Source organism: Hemibagrus wyckioides, linkage group LG21 (genome assembly GCF_019097595.1).
Source record: "Hemibagrus wyckioides isolate EC202008001 linkage group LG21, SWU_Hwy_1.0, whole genome shotgun sequence".
NCBI classification, from domain to species: Eukaryota; Metazoa; Chordata; class Actinopteri; order Siluriformes; family Bagridae; genus Hemibagrus; species Hemibagrus wyckioides.
In genome coordinates, this window is record NC_080730.1 from 2,087,467 (window position 1) to 2,100,427 (window position 12,961).

Below are 12,961 nucleotides of genomic sequence, written 5' to 3' on the forward strand. Positions count from 1 at the left end.
TGGACAAACAAGTCCAATCCATGGAGGCCCCACCTTCTTCTGCTGCTAACATCTTGGTGTCAGATCCCACAGCACACCTTCAGGGATCTAGTGGAGTCCATGCCTCAATGGGTCAGGGCTGTTTTGGCAGCAAAAGAGGCACCAACACAATATTAGGCAGGTGGTCATAATGTTATGGCTGATTAGTGTATATTTCCTTTGCTTCTACAAATATTTCTAATTCTTTTTTTATTCTATTTTTTTGCTGAAAAGGACGGTCCAGTTGTGTATGTGACAAATAAAAATGTTCATTGGAATATCAGTCATGCGTCCACTCTCCATGCTCCTGTAAATGAGTCGTTGCTATAGAAACGATAACGTATTAGAAAGTTCGTTCACATTCTGCCGAAAAAAGCGGAAACACTTCTGAGGAACTTTCTTCACTCTGTTTATAAATCTATATAAATATATAAAGTGCTGCTCCTTCACACCTGGCTTTTCTCTGCAGAAGTTCCAGGGATCTTCTCCCAAATAAACACTTTATTGAACTCCATTAAAGTTCTCTCTGAGCTCCGAGCGCAGCAGCAGCTCCTTCTCCATGCCTGTCCTTCATCAATTCTGCTTTATTTTCTTCTTCTCAATTAGATCCAAATCGAGGTCCTGCTTTCTCACCTCACACTCTCCAGGCCTGTGTGAATCCCAGGAGACACACACACACACTCTCTCTCTTTCACACACACATCCAGGAGTTTCATTTCCATCCCTGGGATCTAAACAAGCCCATTAGTGGAAGGACAGTAGCCGTGGCGATGGGGTAAGGGGCCCGGCGTTAAGCCACCGTGGCTCCTCAGCACGTTCCACAGCTCCGGGTCTCAGTGAGGGACATCATATAGAGTTTTTTTTTATCAGAACCTTTCCAGAAGAAGCGAGAGGAATCGGCTCTCGCGGGTTCTGTTGATCTGTCGTCCTGTGGTCAATCAATTACAGCATCAAAGCACAGGAGAGGAGCGAGCCACAGAGCCGAGGTGCACGCTGGATTGGGACGCAGCCTCCGAGAGCGGGACCGGGAAACACCGGAGAGGAGAAGAACCGAGGACGAGGGACAGAGAGAGAACCAGAACCAGCACACCAGGAGAGAAAACCAAGAGTGTCTGGGACAAACACACACACACACACACATATACAAAAACACATACAAACACACAGACACACACATATGTATATACACACACAGACACATAAGGTTCTCCACACTCAGGATTCTCCACACTCATGGTTCTTGTTAGGGTTCTCCAAACTCAAGGTTCTCCACACTCATGGTTCTCACTAACCTCTCACAAACCGTTTATAACATACACACTCACTCTTCTGAAAGATTTCTTCTTTGCAGTAGAAATCGTGTGAGTCGTGTGTTCACTCTGAAGAAGAAGAACCTGGATGATGCACTGGACAGATGAGGTGTGAGTGTTGGACACTTCTTGCTCGCAGCTCTGCTCGTGTAGTAGAGCACAGCTGGATGAGAAAACATTTTAAGATGGCCAACAACACGCTAAAATGGCTAACATCTTCTAAGCGTCCAGGTGATGTGTGTGATTATATAACATCTAAAGAAATCAGTGTGTTCATATGCTAAAGCTAGCGGCGTCGCGTTACGTGCGTCTGACGTCATTCTCCATCAACTGGGAAACAGCTTCTACTTCCTGTTATTAAAAGGCGTTAGTGTTCCATCAGAGGCGACGCGGCCCGTCTCACGTTCCTGCTGGAGTACACTACACTCCTACACTACACTGTGTACTCCAGCGGCTAGTGCAGGAACGTCAGACGCCGCCGCAGGAGTGTAGTGTGCAGTACCTCATTTGGGACACAGCTTAATTCCTAATTCATTTTTTCTGACACGTCTGATCTCACACGTGAATCTCAGACTCACTCCTGAAGGCTGATGATGTGAATCACGTGTGTTTAACATGAAGAACTCACTTAGGGTTCTCCTCGCTCAGGCTTCTTCTAACTCAGTGTTCTCCACACTCAGTGTTCTTGTTAGGGTACTTCACACTTATGGTTCCCATTAGGGTTCTCCACACTCAGTGTTCTCGTTAGGGTTCTCCACACTTAGTTCCTACACTAGCCACTGGAGTACACAGTGTAAGTGTGTATTGTGCAGCACATCATTTGGTATCCAGCTTAATTCCTCTTCTCCTCCTTTCTCTTCTCTTCTCCTCTATTCTTTTCTCTTCTCTTCTCTTTCCTTCTCCCCTCCTCTCCTCTCCCCTCCCCTCTCCCCTCAACTGAACTTTAACTCATTAACTTATAAATATATATATAAGTATAATCTATAAATCTCTGTAGAAATGGCTGATCTGTTTTGTTAGCGTAAATATCTCACTCATCACCAGTGTAAACACCAGGGCATGATTTTCAGACTTAATGAAGGGTTTGTATTTGTGTTTAAAAACATGATTTTAAAATAATTCTAATAATAAAAAATGTAATAAAGTCAATGAGAAGTCCGGGGTTTTGTCCAGTTTTAGATCTTTAATCAGTAACATTTACGCCAGTGTTACAGGAAAGACAGCAAAGTAGTAAATACCAAATACACAGTTTTACACTAATCTACTACATCATACGGCAGAATAAATTATACCATGAGAATGTACACACACACACACACACACACACACACACACACTCACGCTAAACAGAAATGGAAGAAAAAAAGCATCAACACAAAAAACCCTAAGTGTTCAGTTTGGGGGGTTCAGGAGGAAATCCATACACTTTTAATATCCAAATGTCGATTAGCGCACGTTAGCCACGGATGCTCTAGGTGTCTAAGAGTCTTTGTTTATTTATATAAAAAAATAATAATAATAAATGTACACAATCAGGGGCATAAGGAAGGAATCATCTAAACGGTCAACAACCAACAACTACTCTCAGCGTCGGGATTTGTCCAGGCTTCATGACGAGTTCTTCAGCGCCGCAGCAGGGCTGGGTTTTTCAGAAGGGATATATTCAACAACAAGCCAACAAATAAACAAACAAACAAACAAATAAACAAACCAAATCTTTCACACCATCATCATCAGCATCATCATGTCAGTTCGTGTGTCAGAAAAAGTTAAATATTCAATATACTGGATATATTTCACCATTTTTTTGGGAAATTTATGGAATGCGCTTTTTAATTTTTTAATTATAATTTTTTTTCTCCATAGAAACAAAAGATAAAAGCAGAGAGAGAGAGAGAGAGAGAGATAGAGAAATCACACTGTACTCTATTTTGTAAAATGATACATAAAAGGTGAAGCAAATGTAAAAACAAACAAAAAAATTCCCTTGTATTATTTACTATCAAACATCATCTCTTTCTTTTCTTTTTTTTCTTCTTGGGTTTAATATAAAACATAAGTCTTTATAAAGAAACAGTACACTCTGAGGGATCTGGTCTACTGTACAGCTTCCTTCAGGAAAAGGAACAAAATACACAGGAATCTGGAAAGGGTACGGAGAAGGACGGAGGAACAGCAGGGGATCGGACCGGAAAAGAGGAGGAGAGGAGAGGAGGGGAGAGGAGGGGAGGGGAGGGGAGGGGAGAGGAGAGGAGAGGAGAGGAGAGGAGAGAAGAGAAGAGAAGAGAAGAGAAGAGAAGAGAAGAGAAGAGAGGAGAGGAGAGGAGAGGAGAGGAGAGGAGAGGAGAGGAGAGGAGAGGAGAGGAGAGAGAGGAGAGGAGAGATGAGAGAGGGGAGAGGGGAGGGGAGAGGAGAGATGAGAGAGGGGAGGGGAGGGGAGGGGAGGGGAGGGGAGGGGAGGGGAGGGGAGAGGAGAGGAGAGGAGAGGAGAGGAGAGGAGAGAAGAGAAGAGAAGAGAAGAGAAGAGAAGAGAAGAGAAGAGGCTTTTCGGGAATGGAGGAAGCTCGGGTGGTTCAGGATGGTCAGCGTCTTGGGGAGAAACGTAACGGCGGTGAATCACACTGTGTTTTACCTTTATGAAGTAAGGGACAGGTAAGAAACGTTACTGACAAACACAATGTCTGAGAGAACAAAGGAATGAAGGGATTAGCACTGTAACTATTACAACTTATTATTATTATTATTATTATTATTATTATTATTATTATTATTATTATTAATAATAATATGATGTTTGAAGTAATTCGAGGGAGTTTTGCATGAGATCTGGTCGGTCTTGTGTTTCAGAGCAAAAACAAAGGCATTAATCATAATTACAACAACAAGGAAGAGGAGAATCATCATCATCATCATCATCAGAAGAAGAAGAAGAAGAAGAAGAAGAAGAAGAATACTAATAAAAAAACATGAACAATTTTTAATGAGGTTGGACTTCATATATACAGGAGTCAGGAATACAGGAGTTCTCGCTTAAACACCAGGACTTCAGGCTGTACACACACACATGTTATGGAATTGTAGTGTGTGTGTGTGTGTGTGTGTGTGTGTGTGCGTGATGATCAGTAGGCCTGTCCCGTCTCCACCTGCAGCAGCCCGAGTACTGCTGAATGATCTCCCAGCTTCATCCTCCTCTGAGTGGACAGACTCACGTTTTTAGCCAGGTAGTCCACTGCACCTAGAAAATCACACACACACACACACACACACACACACACACACGTTAGTTGCGTCATTTTTCCAATTTTACTCACCAGTATCCTACATAGAACAAAGATAGCACCGTATTACACAGTAAATCCCGCCCTTTTCATTAACAAGATCCAATCAATTGCAGGTCAGGGGATTAGAGGAAAAACACCGGCCTATCAGAATCTCAGGTTCCTAGATGCACAGATATAGGCTTCCTTCACACTGGTGTTGCTAACATACTGTCTCTAGATTAGATTTGGTGAACAACCAATCAGAGATAAGCATGATTACAGACGACCAATCAGAGATTGGCATTTTCCCCAACAATCAATCATAATTCCTCTGTCTGCTGGCATCAAAACACTGGCAGAGCTGAAGCACGAACTCACACTGTCACTCACTGGTGTGTGTGTGTGTGTGTGTGTGTGTGCCACTCTTTATTACTTCTTGGCATCTCGGATTTCATGGCTCACACACTCCTCATCAAAGCTCTCCCATTCATTCTGCCATCATTAAGCGGCTCACGTCGCTCAATCTCTCTGATAATTAACCTGACACTCAGCTCGCCTCCCACAGATCCTGCACCTTCCTATCGATCCAGCACACCACACACACACACACACACACACACTTTCCACCCCACACGCCAAGGCAGTGAGCAGAAGTGCTGCAGTTTGGCCTCGCTGACAACATCAGCCACTGATTATGTTAATTCAATCAATCAGTCCTTTCCTGGCCTGCAGCGAGTGTGTGTGTGTGTGTGTGTGTGAAGGTGAGAGAGGTAGCTAAGAGGACACTGAACCCCCTGAGGGAACTCGCTGGGCTTTGAAGCAGCCCGATGCCGTTTCCCAGGCGAGCGGAGCGAGGTGTGACTAACCGCCGAGCCCCGGGACATGAACAGGGTCTTTATCAGGAGCATGTGTGTGTTCTTCTGGCCACAGGGGTCAGGGAGGGAAAGAGACACGGTCATCGATCGACACCTTCACCACTTCCACCACCGCTAAACAAATAATTACCCGGTGCTTGAGAGTCGAGGTGATTCCACTCCGGCTCCAGCTTATTGGAGGAACCGGAACGTTCTAGATGACAAGTTCTATCACTATTACTGAGGTCCAGGAGAAAGGTGGAAATAAATCACGCTGTGTGGTGCTGTCAGGGGAAACTCATCAACCATTTGAGGAAGAAGAGTTACTAAATTCCTCTTAGGACACACACACTTTTTTAAAGAACACTTTTTATTTTTTATCTGTTTAACAACATAGAACGTCTGACACTCGTTCCTTCACCAGCCTGTTTATTTTTCCTCTCTCAAAGCACGAATGTGTGCTGTCACTCACTGATGTGTGTGTGTGTGTATAACATTACTGCCTCACAGGAACCTGTTGCTATAGAAATGATAAGGTAATAAAACAGCTGGTCAGATGGTGTGGGCGGGGTCAGGGGGCGGTACTCACTCTGGCCGTACTGGCTGTACTGGTATCCGGCTGTCACGGGGTCCACGCTGTAGCTGGTGGCGCTGTAAGTGGGAGGGCAGTAGGATTGGGACGAGGCCAGGCTCTCCACGCTCTTGATGGGGTCCGAGCGCTGGCTGCAGCTGGCCGAGATGGAGCCGGAGGCGTCCAGGCTGCTGTGGAGCGGCGAGATGGAGAAGTCGTGCTGCGGCTGAGACGGCACGCCGTTGGGGTTGCTCAGGATGCTCATCACCTGTGCGGAGACACGGAGGAACAATGCAAAGAACAAAGGATGAAGAAAGATATCTCATCGAGAACTTCATCAAGAACCAGAACAAACCTCCTGGTTCTCAGAGATGCTGCTGAAGATCAAACTGTTTAAGTGTTGTGCAAAGATTGGTTCAATCCTGTTTATCCTGGAGATTCCTCCTTCACCACACACACACACACACACACACACACACACACACACACACACACACACACACACACTGAAACCTCACCCTGAAATTCTGCAAGAGCTTTATTAAGAGTTAAAGAGCAGCAGGACAGCGCAGACTCCCAGGCTGAGAGAGACGGGACACGGGCGTCGGCCGGGACGTCAGCCACCGGCTCATCACCCCGAGGCTCAACAAGCGCCGAGGGAGAAGTTAATCCCGCCCTCCAGGCATCCCACAATCCCCTGCTCATGAATAATAACGAGCGGAGAGAGATCCGGCCGAGCGACCGATCACGAACGTGCCTTCTTGTTTTTCCACCAAATTACACTGCGCTTTATACAACAGATCAGAAATCCTCAGAGCTCTTTCACTTAAAAAATGAGAATAAAATAGAAACACAGTGAAAGACGTGAGAGATGAACTCACATTTCTACTAACAGCTAAGAAAGTAAAGGGTATTTTTTTCCCCAAATGGTTTCATTCGTACAATATTCACACTTCAGATACAGTTTCAGGTCTGTGTACATTTTCTTAGGGATTTTGTATGAAATACAAAAGTAAATGAAGAGCGAAAAAGACAAAAAGTGTTGAGATGAAGCCTGACGAAGACTGGATAGGTTTATCACTTGATGACATGAATAATAATGCAATCACATACTGTATAGAGAAACAACAGGAAGGTGCATTTCCACACGTGGTGATGTGAAAATGGCCTCCAGGTGAATAATACGTGAAATAATCACTGCAGATGAAGGTATTCGAGACGTGAGACGTCAGAGCGAGAGGCTGCGTCCGGAAAACCTCGACCATCGACTCGCTCAGTACCGAGATCCAGAGTGACGCCAGATGTGAGACGGAAAAAAGCGAAAAGGAGAGAAATAAACAAGACGATAAATCTGCAACCTGCACAGTAGATTGAAGAGAACATGTTCAGGGACATGAGGGCCTGAGAGAGAGAGAGAGAGAGAGAGAGACAGCAATAGAGAGAGAGAGACAAATGAAGAGAGAGAGACAGCAAGAGTGAGAGAGAGAGAGAGTGAGAGAAAGAGAGAGAGAGACTTTCACATGATCTCTCTTTTTCTCCTCACATCAGGTTTGTGTTGAATCGGCTACGCTGCGCTGCCCTTTGGCCTCCCTGCCTGCTAAACCAATTAGGCCATCATGGACTCGCTTAGACACACACACACACACACACACACACACACTGTGCAAAATAGCCTCTGGTGGAAGGAAAGACACGGTGTGGACATTGGAGCCGTCTTGATGCTCTGGAGGAAACGTAGTATTTTTAATCCTCGACAAACGCTTCTACTAGGAAATGGGAAACACTTGAGGCACATCGGTTAGCCATTTCCACATGTTAATTCTATCAATAGGTCGTCTCTCACACACACACACACACACACACACACTGGAGATTCACAGCTCGTCCAGATCTGACTTGTGTGATGTGGAGGAGTTTTATGTTTCCTGATTAAACCGATTAGCGAGTGGAAATGTGTGTGTGTGTGTGTGTGTGTGTGTGCGCGTGTGTGTGTAACATTGCTGCCTCACAACTCCAGCATTGCTGGTTCTTTCTGGGTGTCTCCTCCTAAGTCACACACACACACACACACACTCACACGTTTCATTTTTTCAGGAAAAGGAAGGAAACCTGGATGACCATAAAGAGCCAGAAAAGCTGAAGCTGACACTCACACACACACACACACACACACACAGGACTGGTGGTCTTAAGGAAGGCTGAAAACTTTGCGCCTCTGCATGTGTGTGTGTTAAAAGAAAGTAAGCTCCACTTGAAGGTTGAGTAGAAGTTGTGTGACCTTGAAGCAGTGAGATTATCTCCTTCACCTGAGATCTGATTAGACCGGTCCGGTCACCTGGGGACGCTCACGTGGCTGAAAACCACTCTAATCAATAACATCCTGAGTCTTAATCTGATCGTCTGCTTTATCTGGATCATCTCCCATTCTCCTGCAGAGGGAAGAAGACTCGTGGCTATCACGCTCTCTCTCTCTCTCTCTCTCCTTTCCCTCGTTCTCCATGTGACTTTGATGAGCAGTGTGTCGTGGAGATAACCGCTGCCAGGACTGCAGTGTGTAAGCACAGAGCCTCGGGGTACAGCCTCTCTCTCTCTCTCTCTCTCTCTCTCTCTCTCTCTCTGCTCATAGATTACTCAATAAGTCATAATACGAACGAAACCTAATTAATTCTCCCAACTTCTGAGCTCTGGCAGCCTGCGGCGTCTCCAAAGCACGAGTGTAAATTGATACAATGTGCATCCTTTCAGATAAACAAACACACAGACAAAAACGCCGGGCTTTCACTCCGCACACACACACACACACACACACACACACACATGCAACGAACTGTCAAATTATACACTATAAAATTATTATGCTACAAATGTAAGTGGCAGCTAGATTACATTTTCACTAGCGGGAATGAGAATTCTAAGTCTTATTTATTTACCTATTTATTTATTTATTTATTTATTTGTTTGTTCATTTAATGTTTTTTTTGGAGTCAGTGAAACCCCACATCAGTAGTAATGACGAGCAAAAAACCTTCCACTGTCTTTTCTACTGTTTTATTACATATTTATAAATGTTTATAAATGTTGAATATTCATTTGTTTGTTTGTTTGTTTGTTCATTCACGGGTCATTTAAAAAAATGTTATTTTTTTGCTCCACTTGACAGCGGAAGGCAAAATTCCTAAACAAGTTCCACATGCCACACGCTTTAAATTATTTCTTATTATTTATTAAAGACTTTATCATATGTTTGATTTAATGTACTGTTTTTACATGTAATTAATTTAGCCTTTTTATTTGTATTTTCTATTTTTGTAAAAACTTTAGTAAAAAAAAAGTCAAAATGTATTTACTTACATATCATATATTGATCAGCTCTTAAGACTTATTTGTTTGTTTATCCGTATATTTTATTTGTTTAATTTATTTGTACATTTTAAAATGAGGTTCAGTCCACTTTATTAGCAGCGAGAGTCCAAAACCTGAAATTTATTCCCCAGTGCTGCAGCTTTATATTTTTTGTAATATTTATTTCAATTTTTATTACTCAAATCTTTTAATGAACTATTTATTATTTTCAACCTGTTTATTAATCTATTTATTTATTATTATTATTATTATTTTTACAGTCACAAATCCTACATTTATCCCCCATGCCAACTTACTCAGTCTGTGGAAAATAAAATAAAATAAATAAATGCATGAAGATATGATATAAAAAGGTATTCACACACACACACACACACACAGGTCTGTTGATTGGTGAAGTGTCGAGTACAAAGACTTCTGTAGGTCTGAGTTACTGAATCGGCCTGAGGGCCGACAGCCTGCAGTGGAGATAGCGGAACTCTTCTCTCCTAACACACACACACACACACTCCTAATCTGGCCCACAGTGGATTACGGGGACTTTGTCACCACAGACTCCCCCTGCTCGAGTCCTCGGTGCCCTCCGGTGGTACCTTCAAGTTTAACAGAGGTCAGGGTGGAGAAGCGCGGAGAATCCGCCGCACGAGAGCGTGAGCTGCTCAGAGTTATCGGAGAGGAGCAGAACAACAGAACCGATCTGACGGGCTGATAGGCGGCGTGAAAGTCTGGTGTGGGGTGATGGTGTGAAACCGAGCGAGAGTTTTAGACTAAACAAACAAACAAACAAATAATAAACACAAAAAAGGACAATTCATTCATTCATTCATTAACACACAATGTTCATGATCTCCTGGTGCTGATGCTGGCTCTTTAACATCAGCATGAGGGATGTGTAAATGGAATCGATTCAGACTTCTACACTATTTTCCAGTTATTTTATTTCCTTAATGTTGTGATGATGATGATGATTATTTTACCAAATATATTCATGCATTCCAGACACTGAGTGATCATCCAAACCATCCTGAATAATATTCTTTAAAAATGAGTTATAAATTGTATAGTTTTAAACTCAAACTATATATATATATATATATATATATATATATATATATATATATATATATATATATATATATATATATATGTAGTTAAATCACAGCAAAAAGACAACAAATGTATGAAAGGATAATAATGAAATGAAAAATAATATAAACATAAAAAATAATCATGATACAAATAATAAGAATAAATATATTTTAATAAATTATTATTACATTATTAATATTAATAATTTTTTTTATTATTTATTCTTATCTTTTGTATCATGATATATATTTCTTAAATTATTAGAATAAATAATCTTTTCATCTTATCATTTGTATCATAATTTTTTTCCCATATATATATATATATATATATATATATATATATATATATATATATATATATATATATATATAAAACAAATCTATTTCCTGTCTTTTCCATTCATACAGCATCAGATCAAATCCAATCCTTTTCTCTGATACTGGATATAAAGTCTTTTTACTTTTATCAGACTGATCCTGGGTATTAGATTTATTATTAATATTTATTCTGAACACCTGCATTATCACACCATCGGTATCTCTAACAGCCTTGAAATAAATAAAAATAAAAACCTGCGTCAGAGAGTAGAACTGATTCCATGAAGCTCAGCCTGAACAGAGTAATGTTTTGGTCATTTTTTTGAATAAAACTCAAACATAATTCATTAGCATGTTCAAGCCGTGAGCTAACGTGCTGTGTGAGTTTGTTAGTGATCCTTAAGCCGCGTCGAAGCTGAGCTAAATAATAACGTGTAAGTGACCTGAATCTTTACATATATGTAATAAAATAAAATCTTTGTGTGATTGTGAAGGGTTCGGTGAGAATGTGACACGGAAATAAAACCACGTTCTACATTCATCAAGTAGACCGCACCCCCACCTTCCCCTCCCACACACACACACACACACACACAGCACAGCCCCCATCTGAGGAGACAAAATGACTATTTAAAAATAACAGTGGTTGCATAAATTCAATTAGGGGGCTTTTGGTCACGGTGGAAGGCGAGCGCAGGGCAATTAAGCAGCCTGGGAGCGCAGAGCCAAGCCGACTGGTGGCAGGGAGCAGATGACGGGGGCAGCGGTGGGCGTCAGCGCCTTAATTGGCCGCAGCACATTAATCAAAAGTGAAAAGAAGCTTCCGGAGAGGATGGAGAGAGAGAGAGAGAGAGAGAGAGAGAGAGAGGGAAATGAGGAAAGGAAATAGAGACTGACCCAGGAGATACTGAAGCGATGAAGGCAAGGTGTGATAATTGTGTTCAATTAGGCATCTGATTGGCACTGACAGAATCTGGGCACTGACAAGCGCGGCACAGATGAGAGCGATTAGCGACTGCTGGAACAAGCTGTCACTCCTCTCAGCCTGCTAACGCCATCAAACCCCGCGCATATGGCTCCCTCTGACCGGCCAGCTCGCTAAAGCTTTCTAACACACGCATATTCCACACACACACACACACACGGTGCTCGGTGAGCGCTGACATGTTGTTAGCATCTCACACACACACCATACACACACCATACACACACATACACACACACACACACAAACACACACCCAGACTTCCTATCATACTGTTCAGAAATGTAAAGGCACTGCAAGTCAAATGGTCAGTTTGAACATCATTTATAGAGCATACTATAAATCTTTATATTTTTCACTCAGAGCGATTCCACTTTACAGCTATCACACGTTTTACACGTGGAATCTTACAGGAAGCTCATGAAAAAAAGATCTTCTGACCAATCAGGTTGCAAGTTCAACTGTAGAAGAAAAAAAGTGTACAATTACATTAATTAGTATCATAAATGATCTTAGCTAACATCAGCTAAATAACTCGCCTAGCTTCTCTGTAGTTTAGAATTTTCTTTGGTCAGTCTAGACTGAAATGTGGGCGGAGTTAGGGGCATAGCTATAAAACTATAGACTGCCATGGTTTCAATACCATTGATGCTCATGCCATGGATTTTTCTTTTTAAATGATATTCTACATTTTTTTTTCTCTAGATTATTTAAAAATGTAATTTAAATAAAATCAGCTAACGGGCCTTTAACGTATTGACCGTTTTGTTAGCGTATAAGGTCAGTGTGTGTGACAAGGAGCAGAGAGACGGCGGTAAAAAGGTCTGAAGTGAAAGAGTCTCTCTCTCTCTCTGTTTCAGTCTATCTCTCTCTCTCTCTCTCTCGGTGTGTGAAGTTAAAGTGAGGGACACGAGCAGGGAACGAGCTCCATCTCGGAACGCTGGCAGGATGTTCAGCAGAGAACCAGAGGTTAATGTGTCTTCTATTGGGGAGCAATTGCAGAGCACAATCCTCTATTCTCCGCTAGTGATATGCTTGAGTGGCTGCGGGATGGATTCAGCCACCAGGAACAGGAGACACACACACACACACACACACACTTCTCACTTCGCAGAAATTAAACGGCACATTTTATGATTCCGGATGAGTGCTTTCAGCGTGGCTGTGGTAGAGAGAGAGAGAGATAGATAG

General features: G+C 42.4%; 1 protein-coding gene across 3 annotated transcripts in view; it reads right to left on the reverse strand.

Annotated features, from left to right (window-relative positions):
* Positions 1-3,710: 3,710 nt before the first annotated feature.
* The window catches only part of pax7a (paired box 7a), a 59,821-nt gene continuing 50,570 nt past the window's right edge, over positions 3,711-12,961 (reverse strand). For 2 of the 3 annotated variants that reach the window (XM_058374261.1, XM_058374259.1), the window contains exons 8-9: positions 6,032-6,281; positions 3,713-4,563 (exon numbers count right to left, since the gene is read on the reverse strand). In XM_058374261.1, the coding sequence (XP_058230244.1) occupies positions 4,448-4,563; positions 6,032-6,281 (366 nt within the window). In that variant the 3' untranslated portion in view covers positions 3,713-4,447. Of the gene's footprint in view, positions 4,564-6,031; positions 6,282-12,961 lie in introns of all 3 variants that reach the window. The other variant, XM_058374260.1, reaches the window with a different exon arrangement.